Below are 19,985 nucleotides of genomic sequence, written 5' to 3'. Positions count from 1 at the left end.
CTATAGTAATTCTCGTTCTGCCCTCGTCTAGTATAGCAATGCATCAGTAGATGGTCATTTAAGAAATATTGTTCGATAATTCTATCTTCTCGCTATAAACAGGATTATTATTTATAGTCGACATACATTACGACTTAGCCATTGAATAAAGTTTAAATCTCCTTGTTGGCTTCGCGCGTGATAGGTAGGTGTATTACTTGAAATTAATAACGAAAGATATTTTCTTTAGATTTCTTTAATTTAAAGGTTATTATGACGGTAAGGTTATTATGATAAGATTATAAGTCATTGACAAATTTTTCGTAGTTAAATATTAGAAAGGATTAGATACTGATTTTTCAAATTAAAATGTTATTGGCGTATTTAATATCCTCTTAAGTGATACCAGAAATGTGCAATTAAACATTTATCTCTAATAAATAAATCATGGAAATTACTTAACATTATGTATATTATTATTAGCTTTTAATAGCTAATAAGCATAATTACGGACTATTGGCAGAATTACCATTTAATACCTGTATATTATGGAATTACCGTACGAGCGTTATTAACTGTAGCACAAGAGAGAGAGAAGGGTTTATCCTTCGTTTATAACTATAATTATTGGAAATTATACCGTATTCTCATTTTTAAGAAATATAACGATTCTTATATGATTATCACAGAAGTAGGAATAGGAATTCGATGGTCATTTACTGGTGCACTTAATAGCGATCTTCTCGCGGAGGGAATTCGAAAAGTTCGGATATACGGAATTTAAATGATGAGATATATATTAGACTGGTTTGGTTTTTGTAGTTGTGGTCCGTGCGCACTTTGTATGCTTGTTTATCGGCGATTTTCCGCGATCGCTGGCGAGCGAGAAGCGGCATTGTTATCTCTCGCGCGTCGAGTACGAGCGACTGAATCACCATGGAAACCTTGCGCAATATCGCACGCCTCGTGCACTAAAATTGCAATTTGCCTGGAATTTCGCGATGGCCGTTTTACGGTCGAGAGAGCGCGATACCTTAAAATTAAGCGGCTATATTGGAGACGATAAGTTTCGTAACTTGCGAATATAAACACAACACAGCGAATTGTGTGTAGCAGGATTTTATTAAAGTTCTCCTGAATAATCGGTCTCATCAATTTTATTCTCCAACCCTTGCAATGTTACATTTTATTAAACCACGTAAAATAATCTCCCCCCTTTAAACCTATAAAATACAATATATTACATTAATCGTAATTCACATTCACAGATTCTCTTTTATGTTTTACAATACAAAATATTATAATTACATTAATCATATTCATAATTCACATTTATATTTTCTTTCATATTTTAATACTCGTTTGCTCTTGCGAATTTTATTCAGTTTGCTTTTATTATTTGTTCTTGTACATGTTTTTTAACATCACACATTAATTTTTATATATTTCTTAAATTGTAAACGTTTGTTACGCGATCTGCAAGCAACTGTTTTCTTAAATTAAACAGTATAGGATCAATGCAACTTTATTGACGTTCAAATGGCACGCTGGTTTCTTAACAAACTTCGTTTCAGCGTTTCAGATCCATCCAGAACGGGCAATTTATAATCTCCATTTATCATCCACGCCTATTTACGTCCACAGGGTGCACAAATTACGCTTCATCGCGGTTCAATCCGATTAAGTGAAAGCTAAATACCGGTAGCTCGACCGCTACCATTGCTAATCCTTTAAATGGTAACGACGCAATGACTCGTTGTGATCTTACTTGTGAAAAAAATTTTCGTAAAGTTAATTTCATCGCATCACATTATTATCATTGAATAAATATCATTTTCTATTATTTTGTCATCATTTTGAATAAAATCAAATAATTAATTAATTCGGAAAAAATGTAAGATATTTAATAAAATAAAATCAAAAAGAACTTTCTGCAGCTGCTATAGTTTGCACTCATACGTAACGTTAACAAAAAAGTAAGAGTTTATTACTTGCATTTAAAATCTATGGATTTTTATTTAGTATTTTAGTATCTTTTGCGCTCTATGCAAAAGAATAATTAACTATTTTATAAATAGCACTAACAGATTTTCACTCCAAATTTTGCAGCTGTGGCTCGTTGATTTTGAGACAATCAATTCGATTATGCATTTTGTATCGTGAAACAAACCAAATTTTTCCAACGGCGGGAATTACTTATCAATTTGTCGTCGGGTTTGCCGTGCGCACAGGTTTTCAACGCGTGGACTTTCGCAATCACCTTGTCTATTGGCCAACGCGTCATGCAAATGTCAGCGAACCGCCCACGAGCTGAATGGCCAGTATCGCGCGTAAGACACGTCGTTACGGATAACATCTCTCCTTAAACGGGTCGTCACGTTAAAAACGTGGCCTTTGTCCGCGGGATAATCGAGTGATCGGTTCGTTAAGGGGGTAGGTATAAGTGTTGACCCGTTATGTCCTAATCAATTTCTCTTCCAAGATCCACCGTATGAATTTAGATGCTAATTATATTGGCCGAATGCGGGAACAATACCTAACAATTTTTACTCAATTTAATGCGGATATTAAATATATTATATTATTTAAGGAATAATAAAAATTCGTAATTCAATAAAACTCACTTACAGTTTAGTTTTCGGGAAAATTTTTTCTTATTTCTTACGTTTAAGATATTTCGGAATAAACAACAAGGAGCAAACATTTGTTTTCCAAATTTGTCGTTTACATCTATTCAATTGAAACGAAGATTAATGCAATCGTTCCATTAAAAATCTAAATTCTAAATGCGCCGCATTTTGGCATCTTAACGGCAGCTATATGATCCGTTAAAATAGCGACCGAGCGAAAGTGTGCAGCCGTCGAATCAAACCAGATTCGTCAAACTACATTCTCGCTACAATTCTGCATTACAGCAGCGCCGTTAATTTCCAACCGCAAATGATTGGAACAATTTTTCACAACGTTCGCGGTATGTTAATTCTAAGTAATCTGTCTTCTTGAGCAACGCAGCTGCAATCAAAAGCATCGTTTAATCATTTCAAGAGCTACTTTTGCGCATAAACTGTAGATGGATAAAAGGTCCTTTAATGCTTAGAGGGATAATTAATCAGAACCACATTGACGCAATAAAGTTGTAACTTTGATATTTTCGAGGGGTTTTCCAACTAAAATCAGATTAATTACAATTAGTTAAAAATTCTCATTAAATCTTCAGCAATCGCGACCCTCCTTCATGAACAGGTATATGCTCATTTTTGAACACAGATTATATACATCAATTTTTGTAAGCGACGTAAGGTCAGGTATAAAAAAAGTCAGGTATCGAAATATTCCTACAGATCCGAAATATGATTAAGCGCTCGTTTCTCTCGCTCGTTTATATTTTCGTATGATCCGCCTTGACATCGCGAGGGAAAGAGCGGGCCCTTCACCGCGCGATGAGTCAGGACGAAAAATATGTTAATTAGACAGCAACGCGCTCGGCGCTGCGGGCATCGTTATTCGGTATTGCTATATATAGGCAGCTAGAGACAGATCGGCGACGGCTGGCACATTTTCCAACGCGTGTCTACTCGATATTTGGCGATGAGGCCGGCAGTGAGCGGACCCACGTGGGCGGACCGACCATATACGCCGGCCGGAAGGTTCTTGAACGCATCCAACGCGCTTCAGGCACTTTCTTCCATCCAGCGCGGCGGTTTTCTCTTCTCCTCTTCGTTTGTAGACAAACCGATGACTACAGACCGAGACTAAGAATCTCTCGACCGATGCAAACAATTATCTAGATACTCAGCGGTTCCTTTTTAGTGATCTACGCTCTCAGACATCAATTCTTTAACCACTCGCAATCACATATTTTGTCAGAAGTTCTCTCCGATAGATTAAAAATTTTTTATCTTAAATCTTTAATTCTTATTAAAATAAATAATTCTTATGTGTGTGTATGAGATATTTACGTAAAAGAGTGATGATATACAGTAAATTTTTTTACTCTCTATATGATTGTGTTAATCTTCCTATTTCCCTTTTTTTGCGGGATTAAATAAAAATAAAAATTAATTACGTCATTTTATAACCTGAAATTATATCTCGGATTACATAATATTCTACTTATTATGAATTCTCTCTAATTTATAATAATTACATTTTGTGTGAATAGTGCTTATATAAATTAATATTTAATATATTAGCATTTTATGTCGTTCCGCCTGTCCTCCTTTTCGGTGAAACGTAACCTTCTTCGAAAAATTTATGACGTCCCATTAATTTGATTTCCGGTGATCATCGACGGATATGAGCGCGAGCTAGGAAAAAACGCGCTGTCAAAAATACTTGGGACGTTTTTAAAAACGCGATGGTAGCCGGCGACTAACGCGCGGTGAAACATCCATAATAATTTACGTTGCTCGAGCCCGAGTAATCTCGGCTTTCAGGGCGTGCAAGGAAATCGACGTGTTATTAATGTTTCCTGACCGAAGACGATAATACGAGGTGATAGTTGCACTAGAAGCGGCCAGTAAATGTGCTCGATGATAATGTAATACACCTATTACATCCTGCCCGTTCGTCGATTTATCTAATGTGGAAACTGTTAATAAATGTGCTTAGAGCTTCCTTCCTTAACTTGCAGCCCGAGCAACATTTTACGTTCGACATCAAATTTCCGGATACCATTTATCTGCTTTAGTACATCCTTGATATGAAATCTTTGGTTTTTACAGCGATATTCTCTTAGTTGAAGGCTTATTCTTTTAGTTCGAGGGTTTAATTAGTCCTTTTTTTTTTAAGTAAAAACAAAGACAAAGAACACAGAAAATTAAAAAGAAGAGATAAACAGAAAATTTCAGTCGCAGTTAATGTATGTTTCGTGTCAGCTTCGCCGACATCACGTCGACAATTATTATTAGCGACGAGCGCTCATTAATGGTTCATCGTCCGCTTACAAATGAGATAAACACCACCTTGTACGTACAGTGACATAACAAGGCTCGCGCAATTAAAAACTTTTCCCAATTGCACGTGGTTTATCGTTTCGTGAGGACCTTGTCCCCATTCACACGTGTCAGCGAGCGTCATGCATGTACAAAACGACGACGTACTTTCCCGTGTGGTTCTTCTTCGCCATCACGGGGAAAGATTTGCGAGTTAGAATACCGAAGTGCTAATACTCCGCTTTTGACACTCAATATATTCCTAACATCAATATTTTTCTTTACAATTAGACGTTAACGTGGAATTACCTTAGCTATCGATACTTCAAAGGCAGTAAAAGAAAAAACGTATTGTTCCGCGCAAAACACTGATTGCTTCTGGAATATTTTTTTTTCAATCTATTATTTTCTGAGAATATTTTATATACATTGCATATTAAAATACATTAATTTTTACAATATAATAGGCTTTTATTCAATGTTGCAAAAGCTTTAGATTGCAATGCTAAGAAATCGACTTTGAAACAGAAAAATTATTTAGTAATATTGATACACTTGACACACAATGATTGAGATAATCGATATTTTTACTTGCTTATCGAATTGTCGTCAAGAGCGTTTTATAAAACAACGCTTGCGCACAACGGTTGACATTTACAATGATCCAGACCTTTCACTGTTCTGCAATTAACGTGATTTCATTGGTCACGTCGATCGAGGACGTTTGCATTTATTGGAATTTGGACGACATTTACGTTCAGACATTTAGATAATCTACTACGAATTTTATTTGCCGATATTGTAGATAGCTTTTAATATTTGCTATTAATTTATAAATGTTTTAAAATTGATCATTAATTCCAAAATTTTTAAAGATAATTGATTTTAATTTCATGACAGGCACCATTTACTAAATTAATTTTCGTGTTTATTTTTATTAAGTAAACTTAATCAATTTTCTGTAGATTAATGGATATTAAGATTACATTTCGGGGTATATATTTGAATGATCGAGCATATATAGAAACTTTTTCTTAGACTATCAATGAATGGATAAAACATAAGTTCATGTACCTGCTTTAAATAAAATAAAAAGGATTATTAGGATTAAGAATTAAGATCAACTTATTACATTATTAATTTATCATACTTGTTTATCACATTAGTTTATTTATTAACGAATTTACTCGCTTTCTAGGGCGTCCTCATTACGGACGTGGATGAAGGGCAACCCTGTTTGCAGTGTGGAGAAGCATGTTCCGGATTTTCACCGCATACTTGGAGGTGAGTCTTTTTCGTGCAATAAAGAAACAAAGATTGAAACTATATGGCTGAATGCAATTATCAGATAATTCTTTCTTATGTCAATACGAGTAAGCATGTCGTACATAAACATAGGCCTCGCTTTTTGGTCTATCTGCAATGTCGAAATGTGAAATGGTCAAAATTGTTTCCATTACGATTGCGGAAATAGAGTTTCTACGACGAAGCCTTCTGATTATAGTACAAATAATGTTATTATCCACGGACGCGGTGAATAGAGAGAAACGGAATCAAATCGGCGAGAATCCGATCGCGTAATCGGGTTGCCGAATCATGCTGAAACTGTTAGGTTCCAATGACCGCGCGACGTATCCATTACCCCGGCAGCGTAACCCAGCAGCGGTGAAATTACCGCTCGGTAATTACCCTCCGTGACTTACGGCCCAGTAATGCGGTAATAGCGAATTAATTGCCTGAGGCTTTGGGGAGCGGAGGCGGGGCCGCCTTCCAGCATCTCTCCGCTGCAAAGAGAAAGGCGGGCCCGCTGCGTCATGTAGTGCATTTATGGCATGGAGATGGATTCACAGTTATATCCCGCCTAAGGACAAGTCAAAGCACGAAAATTTTTCGCCGCATTGCGCTAATTACGATTGTAATAATTGGGAAAAATACGTTGCGGATTTCTAAAAATATATAACAGCAGTATCTACTCTTGTTATAATTTTGACTTGAAAAGAATGTCGAAAACATTTTATTTCTATTTTATAATGAAAGAGAGGATAAATGACTGATTACTATAGTAATCTAATATTTAAAAAGAATCGCGATTAATTCTTTAAAATTGATATCGAAAAATATGAGATATTAAATATATGTCCTGATTTTTTTAAAATAATTGGAAGCATTGCTTTAACCAATTTCTGTTTAACGAATAAACATTATTTACATATTATAATTATTAATTTTATTTTAAGTGTTTGGAAAAATATATATAGATATAAAATATATATATATATATAGAGGACTGTTAAACTATGTTACTAAAAATTTAAATCTGAGATATCATGACAAGTTATTACTCAAAATTTAACGTTTCGTGGAAAGCGTAAATAATAAGTTCGATTAATAATAAATTGTTTAATGTTGAAGACATACAAATTGATATTAAAATATAAATTCATAATCATAAAGAACTTTTTTTAGTACATGACAGAAAGTGTGAGATTCAAAGAAATTACAGTCAGGGCTATTTATCGCGAAAAACACTTGTTAATGTCCGTCAAAGTGGAGAAAGGACGAACGTGTCCGACAGAGAACGTAAAATTGATGATGAATCGGTGCCGCTGTATCCTCGACGCGCCGTTTTGCACTCGTTGGAAATTAGTCTCGTTAAACAGGAAGAGAAACAACAGGCCCGGACATAAGCGAAGAACACGGGCGCGATTACGCTCGAGATCGGGGCGCACGTTGTAAAAATAAATCGTTGACATTTATGGGCGGTACGGTGCTCTTTCGGAGACGTCTCTTTCACTCGCGTCTCGGCCTCGAATGATTAATAACTGCCGATCTCGTTGACTTAGAATAAGCAACCGTTGCACAATTCCCGACTCGTGCAAGCCATTCATGATTATCTTCTTCGGTAGCGCAATGCAAACCAGTACATCTCGAAGATTGCATTAAGCGTAGGATAGATGCACCTACGTGAATAACTAGTTAATGAATATTGTTAGACAATCTTTTATTAAATAATAGTATACTGTTGCTGTTATATATTTGTGCCTTGAATATTACGTAATTTTTTTCGAATATCATAGCTTTGTGGCGAAAAGTGTTATTATAAAAGAAGATAAAAGTAAAATAAATAATAAAATTAGAATAAAATTAATAAAAGTAATATCAAAGCCATGTTACAATTTGCATTATGTGAATATAAAAATTATAAGCAATTATTATTCATCAGTATAGGTATATATTTACTATTTAATTAATTCCTATATTAATTTTCAAATCTCTCTTCTCTCATTTTTTATTCCAATTCTCGGATTTGTCAAATAACACCATCGCGTTTCAATGTATATTATAAAACAGATGGTGCAAAGAGAATTTATGTCTTTTCTTTTCTTATCTTTGTAAGTATGCTATATTTCTTTATGCTCTATAACTGTAAGATAAGTAAATAAATTGAAATCATCACTATTACGTTCTAAATCAAGTTCTGCTACTCCAATGGACGCAAATAACACTCACAATAAAGCTACGCGCCGACAGGATTCTTCGCATGTATCTTCGACTGTCATCCATAATATGGGCATAAAACTGTATGCGTAAAACTGCGAGTGTCCTCTGGCAATCTGTGTTGTTCGGGACGTAAAATCTGTTTGATTTACGGTGGCTATATACTGATTCGAAATAAAGCTCCCTCGCGGCCAGCCACCAGATCTGGCACGCGGCTCTGCTCTGGCTCGAATCTTGACCGGCGCCTCCTTGAGTACAACCGTTGATATTTATAGATTTATAACATATCAAACCCTGTCAAGAGCAAATGCAGTGGCAGCTAATTCTTCCACGATGTCTTTGTCAAGACATCATAACTTAATACGCATTTTGCAGTAATTGAACGTGCGTTATGCGTTATAGAAAGATTATTACAATTCTGTTACATCTGTTAAAATTAGATTAAAACTAAATACTTTTAAGAAATATAATATTAACAATTTTATAATAATAAATACATAAAAATGATGACATTAGTAAATTGCATTTTATTTTTAATATTTTTCTACTATAATATTAGAATTGCGGTCTTTATAGCAATGATAATTACAATTAGATTCGTATACTACAGAAATTTGGAGCTGGCTTGCAAGTGGAATTTTCATGTCGCAATTTTATTTTTTATTTGTTACTTCAATGACGAAGTGAATCAATTTTTGACGTTTCAGAAAGAATCGGACGCGCAGCGAATTTTAAACGACTCTTTCGCGTACCTATCTCTCTATTTTTGCTTTTCGTATCGCGTCAAAGGAGCTCCAAGTCGAAAATTTTCGGCTCGGTTTATTTCGAACTCTTCGCGCGCGATTGTCGGACGCGACAGGCGACTGACAGTGAACCGCGGGGGCAACGGTGATGTGTACCTTTTGAAAACTCATAAATAATCATTCCTCAAAGTGATACACGCTTATTTACAACGCGTATCTAAATTTATTCGTGATCCCGTTGCGTTACTCAGCGAACGGTGATCTCGGAATTGGCTTCCGCTATTAATAAAATGGTAACTGATGTCTCCGGAAATAGGAAATCGGTGTACTTTCGCGTACTTTCTTCATATATGAACCGCGATGTATATGACTGCGTCCCATATGTAGGTTTGTTTATTAACGTACGCGACGTGAAACTGGTGTATGCGTGTGCCATTGACATACAGTACTGGACTGCGCGCATAGCACGTGAAAATCGGTCCGCGTCATAGAAGAGGATAGAGCACATGTGCCGGCCAATTATCTATCTCTTTCTATTCAACATTGTAATATTGGTTGAAAAGAGTCAGGGATTGGCTGCACATGCGCTCTATCCTTTTCTATGACGTGGACCATTTTGGTACACTGTTTAGATACGGATAGCGCAGTCCAGTACTATGTCGATGGCGTATGCCACGCATCTCGTCTTGTTTGGCCACCTATGCGTAGGTACACTTTTTCTTCTATGAGCATTGCACAATAGCGAAATCAAATAGTACACCAATCCCTATATAGTTTATCCATTTATGCATGCGTGTGTAATATAACTATCATTGCTTAAAGACCGCGATACTAATTTTGTATCAGCAAAAAACTTAAAAATACTCTGTTTTTTTTTGTTACTGTAACAATGTTTAATCTAGAAAACGAGTTACAATGTCTAAACATTTTCTTTCATAAAACTTATACAAATTATACTTTGCTTTCTCTCTTCTGACTTTTGTACAGAATATTTTGGGAATATAAACGAGAGGATCTTGACGTATTAGATAGAATCTGATATAGTTCTCGTCCCATTTTTAAAATAAAACATTCAAATATTGTAAGATCTCGCAACTTCTACGTTTCTATGTAATAATTATATACCGTCTTACAATTCGCGTATATACACCGCTTGATATGTTCACGCGCCGTGCGCCGTAATCCGCGTGTGTCTCGCACACGCGCCGGCGACAGCGGCGCGGGCCGGTGAGTCACTCTCACGCGGGCCACGGCTCGCTCTCGCCTGCATCGCGGCTTTTCTCGTCGATCTCGGCTCGGCGGCGGTCCGCGCACGTGCTTCGACGGCGTTATATGCGGTCGCGGCCAGTGCGGGGCCGGTTGGCGGGCGCGTCGGCACACGACCGCGTCCCGATTCCGCGTTACGTGCGAAACCGACGACACACGCTACTTCGGCACCTGTCGCCGAACGCCGTCGCGAACGCACCGCACCGCATCGCATCGCGTCTGCGACAATCCGCGTGCTGCGGCCAGTGCTGCGCCGCCGGGCCGCCGGCGCGCCGATCACGCTTGCTCCAAATTCCCGCCCGATCACGCGTCCGCTCTCAGATCGGCTCGCTGGCGCTTTCGAAACCGCGGCTGTCTGCGCGAGCGCGAATGGTATCTCGTGGAAGATAACTTTGTTTCTGTTCAATAAAAATTAGACGGTTTCAAAGTGAATAACGAGGACACGGGATTTCGTTGAACCTAAGTGATTTAAAGACAAAGAACAAGATCGCGATTATTAAAATTCGACGATTTAGGAGGTGATGAGATGGATATGAAAGTTTGATTGTAACATCGAAAAGGAAGATCATGTGTAGTGGCTTATAGGCGAGTGATTCTCATTATGAATGTGAGAAATATTTGCTGCTTACATTTTAAAAATTAATGAGTGATTAATAAATGAAGGAAGATTGTAACTACTGAGTGAAGAAAAGAATTAGCGTGCGAGAGCGTTGCCGCGTGTGCAGATTGTGTTACGCGTAAAATGCAACAGGTGAGATCAGCTGACGACGTGATCATCGCTATCGCCTTACATTCGGTGAATTCCTAATCTGCCAAACGGCAAAAGTTGATTACGCAAGTATATGCGTGACGATGAACTAGCCATCGTCTGAAATAATATTTGTACCACGTATTGGATTAAATGTTTTTTTCGCAGATTTTAAATCTTGCGTTACATATCTTAAAGGATCCTTTTAGAAGTGGCAGAGCATATGTGAAAAGATATAATTAAACAAAGATGCAAAAAACATAATTAAAGTAATTAAAAAATATAATTTGAATTCTAGAGTGTTTAATCAATCATGATATACGTTGATAGTTAACTATATATTAATTCAATCTACTATATACTTTGAGACATGTATTATTTATTGATTATTATTAGTAAAACATTTGTGATAGGCGACTTTAGAATTTGACATTATGTTATGTATTTAGGCATTAGATACTCGTATTTTCCGCGGCTACATTAATATTCTTTAATATGTAGGAAAAGCTGGCAATAATGATTCAATCAAAATTATTGAAATTACTTATCTCAAAATTTATGCGCTCAATCAAGAAAAAAATATCGTTTATTTGCGTTTTCATGAAAAATTACTTCCTAGTTGGTTGTTTATTTCATATTCTATACAATTTATGAAAGCATCTCACATCGATGAAATTATCTGGAAAGACTGACTCTGTTACTATCTTCATCCTCGCTTGGATTCTTTCGCGCATATGCTCACATGTCGCTATAGCAAGCTTCGCGAGCAATCTTTGAATCCGCTATTATCTACGTTAACTCAACCGCATACCGTTAAGATCCATTTGCTCGCATGCCTGGCTCCGGGAAAAAGAGCGGATTTAATACGCTTTTTATGAGCTTTTATACGTTCACGAGTTGAAGGGGATTGAGTGATTTAACGGCTGTTTTCGTCAATTATCTTCAAAATGTCGTTTCCGTCCAGTTTCCGTTCCAAATCAATTTATTAATTTTTTATTTTAAACTTGGCAACATCCTACAAGGTACATCTTTTTATTGCACAGATTATAAAATTTTTTATTTACAGATAAAATCTATTTTCAAAATGTATTTTCTTTATTCTTCCGCATAAATCACGTTTATATTCGACATTGGTTATTAAATGTTTATAATTCTCATAAATTAAGTTCTGATACTTGTATGTTTTCTAATTGATTATAATTATTTTTCGAATACGAAACAATGTATTCCAGAAAAATCATATTAAAAAAAGAATTGTTTCAAAAATCTTTCTCATTGTAAATGTAAGCTAATTCTTTAACGTAATTTTAAACTAGTGCTTTAAAATTATTTGACGTCTGTCGATGGTGCACATCTCGTCGATGGTGTCTTTTTCATAATAATAACTCAATTTAATATTTTTGTATTGAATTCCAGCAATGCAGTTATTTCTGCATGGTAATCCTTTCAACAAACATTCTTGGCTAGCTGGACGGGTATAACTATTTCAGATCTTTAAACGTAGCTATGGCAAGATCGTATTCTGTGATATCGAGTCTCTCAGAAACTAATTAAACGGTTCTTCCTACGGCAATCTTTCTCTAGACGAGGCGGAAATGATATCGATCTAACGGAGACTCGATACGGACCGATGGATCGATGGTTGACCCGAAGTTTTAGCACGATTTGCAACGCACGTTTTTACTCTCGCGTCGCAATTCGTGCTACTAATAGAGAGATCTAAGTCATTTTTTTTTCTATTATGTAATTCTGATATTTGTGCGTCCTGCATCCTGCTGAGAATGTATTAATTTAATTTTTCGGATTCTCCATTGAAAGATTTTTGTAGCATATTAAACAATATTAAAAACAATATTTTCAAATTAATACGCTTGTGAGATTATCAGAAAACTTTTTTAAATTTCACCTAGTTTGTTCTTGCGTTGTAATATCAAGCCACACAATTTTGAAATTGGTATTTTACCGTTTATTTTTGCTTTTGATAAATATCACGTATAATACATTTGACTTTTGAGAACCAGGTCACGTTTATATGACATAAATCCGCATCCGCATCTGCTTCGCCTTTACCTTTATCAATGTTGTATACAAATACAGTTCTCGGACGCGGGATTATGTATGTATATATATTCAGTTTCTCGAGCGGCAGGATGCAGAAAATGCGCCTGGACGGACGGTTCTTTGCGGTTCCGCACGATTTAAGGCGAGAGAGAGCATTTCGTTCGGCGCGCATGTGCGCCTCTCGTGCACTCTCTCGACCCGTGCTATTCTTAAATCCGGCCACCTATCGCGTTTTTAAACGCACTAAACGCTGATTTACGATACCCTACCTCCTTCCGAAGCTACGATAAAAGACTATTCTCGGTCTTGGACCAGTAACGACGTCTTTGCACTCTTCGTTGGAGAACTTATGGCTAAGTGCCGCGAAGGCCGAGAGAGAGAGAGAGAGAGAGAGAGAGGGGGAGAGAGAGAAATTTATATTCTTCCCAATGATCTATCCTACATGCACCAAACAAATACGGTTTAAAGCTGTAACTTATACAGCTAATATAGTTGTAATGTAAAATACCTAAGAAGTACAGGAAAAATATATTAGCTGTGTCTCGAATATGATGTATTATACAATCAAAGATGGGGATATAGCGTAGTATTAGCTATTACTTTTATCTTACGGAAATCGCAGCAGAAGGGAACGTGTAAAGACAAGTATTTATTACTTTTGCTATTATACAGTTAGTTTTACTGATAATTGAAGAAAATTCCTGTTGCTAACGTACACCAATTATCCTCATCGATTCTTTTGTTATTTTCCGGATTCCTTGCGGGTTTGCGGATTCATCGTGCGTTTGTCTCGAGGAACGACGGTGCTCGTGCAATAATTGTAACCAGTAGAATTATTGCGCGGCGGTCACGCGCAGGTGTGCGATGCGGTGCGTGTGAGTCTCGGATACCGTTCACCCACGCGACGCACAGTGAGATCACCTTTATACTTTAACTCCGTAGTCACGGCCGACTGTCGTATCGTCGAACGAAAAATAATGCCTTTGTGAAACAAACCCGTAGGACTTACGAAAATGTTCCTGTACCCACACATCCTGTACTCTGACATCATATTTTTGTTATACAGAGCGGGTAGTTTCCTGAAAGTGTGAAACATTTTACTATTACAGAATATCTAGATTGAAATTATATTTCTTTCAATATAAACTTTTGTTTTGTTGCAAAGACATTGATATTGCAAATGTATTTTACATAATAGACATCTACAATAAGCAATAAAAAAATTATTAATATCACAATACTACTATTGAATAATAATTGATACCTGTAAATGGTCTCGATTTTTAATTTATAATCAAATAATTAAACAGATTGTATAACACCTCGCACGATATAAGAATGTTATGTTGAAAGTAGTAAGTTAACGCACAACAAGATTCGCGACACAAGATTCTCCATGCACTTTACCTCCGACATCTTCGCTCAAAGAAGAATCTCGATTATTAACGATCGCGAGTTTCGCGGCATTTGTTTCTAACGGCGTGCTTCTCGCATCGGAAATGTCGAGTTTTCAAAGGGTCGAAACCATGCGCAACATCGCAACGGCGACGTTGTTGCGTGTGAAGGTGTCACTGTCAGATTGACAAATTACTTCGGCTCAGCGTCGGACACTTTAGATTTGTGTTCGCGCACGCACGTCATCACCGTGCGGGACGTTTTAATTTGCAGATGTGCGGAAACATGCCACGCGACGGATCTCCTGCAAAAATAATGAAATATTAATCGACCCTATGGACATTTTTCTTCTTTCGGAAATCAATTCATCATAAACGTAAGAATATGTAACAATTGAGTTTGAGGACGAAGCAAAAATGGAAATTTCCTTATAATGTTAATCGATATGTTTAAAAATGTATCGCGATGGCTGTCTGTGTTGGTTGAAGGATGAGATGGGGCAATTAAAAGCGTGGTCGTCGGATTTACGGGCAATCTGGGCGCGGCCGGTCGTAATTCCGTAGGCCGGTTCTTGGCCCGTGTTATTTGAGAGCTTCAGGGAAAGGGTAGTCAGCGACATTTCTGGTAAATATCGTGCTTACCGCATTACTTTACCGGCGTCATGGCCGCTACCGCGGAAAGAGAGGGTTAAGTCGTTTAGCGATGAGGCCATAAGGCATTTACTAAACAAACCGAAATCTGAGAGAGTTTTCCAAGGATCGCGCGGTATTTTCGCGCCGCGCAAGATATTTCCCTTTCATCTTCCTCGACGGTTCACGTGCAGGGATGTTGAGAGGATGTGCCCCTCGCTCTTCCCGCTCGCATTTATCGAAATAAATAACGTGTCTTTGCGGAGAATAGGGTAAAGAAGCACATTCGGCGAAGTTTGGAGTTCGTGTGCCGAGCTGGCTTGAGTTTCAAGAAGTTCGTGAGAATATTATGAAATCGCGGATAAGTATTTCCGATCCGATTAATTTGGACTTCACGTATGGATATAACATAGTGATATTTATATTCGTAGATATATATTCTGATTAATTTACAATTCGATTTCTCTTTAGCTGACCAAATGTCAATGGAAAACTTTTAAACTCGATTAAACTCAATTAAATCTCACGGTTGTAAATAGATAATAAGAGTTCGTTCTTTCGTAAATTTAAATTAAACAATATTATACACTTATTAAACCATTTTATATATGACATTCAATTACCATGATATTTAACGATAAAGGTTAGTAGCATGGAATCATAAAAAAGAGTATGTCTATAGATTTATAGCAATTGATTCACGATAAAACTTTTATTAGCTGTTATTCTTCATCATCTAATAATTTTACCCTAGTTTTATCTATCATTATTACCGCAGCAGTTCGAATCTCACGTTACGGCGAATACGCGCTCTTTAAATAAGAGCCGCGATCGAGCGAAATCGCGTAATTCACGACGTACCAGGTGTAATTAACGTCGAAGATATCGTCGCTTATCATCCTTAGGCGGAAAAATTGCCGAGATACCGTTGCGGTATCGCACGAACGAACCGAAGCGAACGAGACCCCGATACGTTTATCAACCGCCTGACGATATAATCGACCGATCTCTCGCTCCGGGAAGAAGACTATTTCTGGATATCGCGGCACGACGCGGCTGCCCATTTATTGCGTCTAATGCTCGGCGTTAATAACCCCGTCACGAATTCCGTGGGCACCCGCGCGTCGTGTAATAGAGACATAATCGACTTAACTTTACGCTCGGCTCGCTCGCTCGCTCGGCTCATTCGCTCGATCGCCTCTTAATATCACGATCCGTAATAATCGCCGCGGATCTTTGATCTCCGCGCGCGATTATATTTACGATTTTCTTCACGACCATTTCTGCCGGCGGAATTGCATCGTATCGAATTTAGATTGCGGTACATGTGCGCGTTCCGTGTAAAATAGTCTCGTCGAATGGCAACTTGGACGTGGAATAAACAGGACAATTCTTAACTTTCAAGCGATGTCCGACGGACGGATGGATTATTGGACGTGATTTCAGGCAACGGCGACGGCGACTTGGCAGCGATTTCGTGTTGCTCCAAGCAGTACCGCAGCCGAAGCGGGTTTGAAAAAAAATCTGTAAATGTCTTTTCTAGAGAAGATATGGAAATATACGAATTAAAATTAAGTAAATAAGTGCGGAGGACCACAATGAAAAAAATTAAAATTAAACTTTGTCGTTAATTATTAGAGTATAACGTATAGATTTTGAAAGTTATATACCGACGCTCCAAAAACAAACCAATCCAATATTGCCTGTGAGAAATGCATTTTCTTTACGTCATATTGCGACTATTTATTTATGACGACACCCATGCGCGCGTCATTCGGATAAAAAAATAAGTTAAAAGCTTCTTTGTGAGAAATTATCGTCTTACGTCAAGTTACCAAATCGAACACAGCATTTTAAACTCCCTTTTTTCGTATCGTGATTAATCTTAATAAAAAAAATTTAAACATCGAACGTTACATGGTCGTAAAATTAACTACGCGCTTGCCATAATAACGAGAATACGTTGAACTCGTCGGTCGCACGATTATTTCGAGGCCTCTCTACTTGCTTTGATACAAAGTGCGCACGTTTTCGCCGTATCGCATTATATACTTCAACGTGTCAGTATCCGTCCTGTAGACACGCGACACGCTGTGTATGCATGCGTGTTTGCCTGCATGCGAAGTGCATACGCATAATCACGTCGTCGTCGTCGTCGTCGTCGTCGTCGATGCCCCTCGCTTCTTTGCCGTCGTATGAGAATGCAATGCGTGGGTGAGCGAAGCACGAAGGAGTTTAGAATTCCCCGCGAAAAGCGTGTCGTCTTCAGTTTACATGAAGCCCGCCACGTGTCTCTCCGCTTAAGAATATCGTGAGCTTGTCGAAGGTAACTTCCTCTTCACAATGCATATTCATGTGATTCGTCAAGCCGTTCGGTCATTGACTTTTGAAACAATAAACGTGGAAACGAGGAAATATTTTTATATAATCTTAAGGGGTTACATTTAAATCATAGCTAAAGCATTTTTTATCGACATCTCTATCTGAAACCTCTGTCGGATCGATTTTGATTCAATCTGATGTAGCGTGTATTCGAGGCGATATATGAAACGCACACAAATAATTTATAACGCGGACGGGCGTCGGAAGTGCTGAGAAGTAAACGTACAGCATAAATTTCACGGATGTCACGATGCTACAATAGGCGGGGCGAAAATTAAGAGTGACGGAAGAATATGATTAAATCAACCTTGATGGTGCTCAGTGGGGTGACCGTGATGCGGCATGATTGAAAAGACTTGTACATCGCCATCAGAATGAACGCTCTAACACACTCCAGATCGCAATCTGTTGTCTTGATTTATTCAAGTATATTTTGATTTCAATATATCCTAACGATTTCTGACGCGTACTATCTTTTCACTTATTCCGGGATACTCTATTTTAGAATTTTTTTTTGGTACACGGTAACATACTTTGATCCTGCATATTCTGAACTTTATATTTTATCAGACTTCAATGTTAACGTCAGATAAAATTCCTAATTGAAATGCGTACTTGCGTCACCGCATAATTTTCTACGTATAAATTACAATTTAAAATATTCGACGTAAATAAAGTATATCCGGTTTATCATCAAGGTTTCATGAAAGGCAGAAATATATGAAGGCATCACAAGTATTTAACGCTGGGTTCGATGCGCGCGTTCGATAAGTCTAAAATTATCGGATAACTGATGTTAGGTAATATCCACGACAGACGTCGATAAATTCCTCTTATTATATAAATTGAAAGGCGGATAGACGCACAGGCGTGGGCGTCCATTCATTCGCGACAGACACAGCGCGTATATGTATGCCGTCACGGAAATTTGTAATGCGCAATCCATGCATGCACGAGCCGTGGTAGGAAACACGTTGCTTTGTCGGCCGGCACTTCGTTGCGAATTTCTTCTGCAATGTATCTCTTGCAATCGATTTTACATTTTAATCTCCGAATTCCAATATATCCGGTTTCACGGTTGAAAGTGTGTACACGTATAACATATATTATTCTACTTTTATTTTTGTTATTAGTGTTATTTTTTAAACTATATAAGAGACCTCATGAGTATTCTTTATTAATATTATGTGTGATATAAATTATATATTTATACATATTTATACAAAGTGTTACATGACGTACTGTACAAAACAGAAGGAGCATGTTTCTGATATAAAATGAAATAGAAAATGTCCTGTAAATATAAATCCAATTTGATACGGTTTTTTATTTACAAGTATATTTGAAGCTTATTAATGATATTTTTTAGGACATTTGTTTATTAAAAATAGAAAATTTAGAATGAAAACTTGGAAATAAAAATATCATTTCTTTCTTTTACCGATTTTATATATTACAACAATAAATAATTCGGTATCGAATCACTGACAGAATTCACGAAATGACTAACAATAAGAGCATCATTCGATCGGTCGGGTAGAGGAACACGTATACGTTTACGTGTCGAAGCAACAAGGTTATTACCGAACAAATCGATAAATCACCGACGTGAAAGTCAACTATCGACGCGATCAGCTGACACTGACGAGGCACGAGCATGGCAGCGAATCATCATCGCGCGTTTCGCGTCTCTTCTCAGTGCGTGCGATCGCGTCTTCCCTTCCGGACGTGTGCGTGCATATATGCGTGCGTTACTCTCCCTCTTCCTGTCACTATTCCTCTCTCTCGCTTGCGCGCCACCGCTAAATTTAGAGTATGATCGACCGGTCGTCTGCCGCTATCGGGACAAACAGCCTGGCGATAAAGTTATTGGACGGGTGTTCAAGAGCAGGCTGCAAGTTTGTGAGAGAGAGCGTGGATGATCGGAAGTGAATCCTTCTCGAACGACGCTTCTCTGCGTTCGTAAGTCGCTTTCACGAATAGAGACGATCATATTCAACTGGAGCAGCCTCGTTTCTATTTATTTCGGTCCGGCAATCACAATCGGATTCATTGTGTCGTTTTAATCGATCGACTGTGACTCGCAATTTGGTCAGTGAACTCCTTCGCGATTCTCGTCACGTTTCTCCACGTGGTTACCACGTGCGGGCTATTCAATCGCTGCACCCGAGATGGGGGCCAAATGGGAGGATTCGTGGCACGCGAGCGACATTCTTGAGAGCAAGAGGCATCGAGAGGAGGAAATTTGTCATGACGCGCGGTGAGTGATACGTCGAAAATAAAAACGAGAGTGTGTCGGGATCTTTAAGTTTTTATGCGACCGTTAGTTGAATTATTAAAATATGTAAAA

The 19,985-nt window shown here is 37.7% G+C and overlaps 1 protein-coding gene and 1 pseudogene across 4 annotated transcripts in view; one reads left to right on the top strand and one right to left on the bottom strand.

Annotated features, from left to right (window-relative positions):
* Positions 1–19,985, top strand: part of Lmpt (four and a half LIM domains protein limpet) — a 116,463-nt gene that overhangs the window by 34,033 nt on the left and 62,445 nt on the right. For 3 of the 4 annotated variants that reach the window (XM_071697100.1, XM_071697099.1, XM_071697096.1), the window contains one exon: positions 6,112–6,197. In XM_071697100.1, the coding sequence (XP_071553201.1) occupies positions 6,112–6,197 (86 nt within the window). Of the gene's footprint in view, positions 1–6,111; positions 6,198–19,543; positions 19,896–19,985 lie in introns of those variants that run through there. The other variant, XM_071697101.1, reaches the window with a different exon arrangement.
* Positions 9,437–14,645, bottom strand: LOC139767608 (uncharacterized; annotated as a pseudogene).

Source organism: Temnothorax nylanderi, unplaced genomic scaffold (assembly GCF_030848795.1).
Source record: "Temnothorax nylanderi isolate EJ_2023f unplaced genomic scaffold, tnyl_v1.0 TNYL_tig0011_pilon, whole genome shotgun sequence".
NCBI classification, from domain to species: domain Eukaryota; kingdom Metazoa; phylum Arthropoda; class Insecta; order Hymenoptera; family Formicidae; genus Temnothorax; species Temnothorax nylanderi.
The sequence above is the reverse complement of the archived record's forward strand: the minus strand, read 5'-3'. Positions and strand labels throughout refer to the sequence as shown.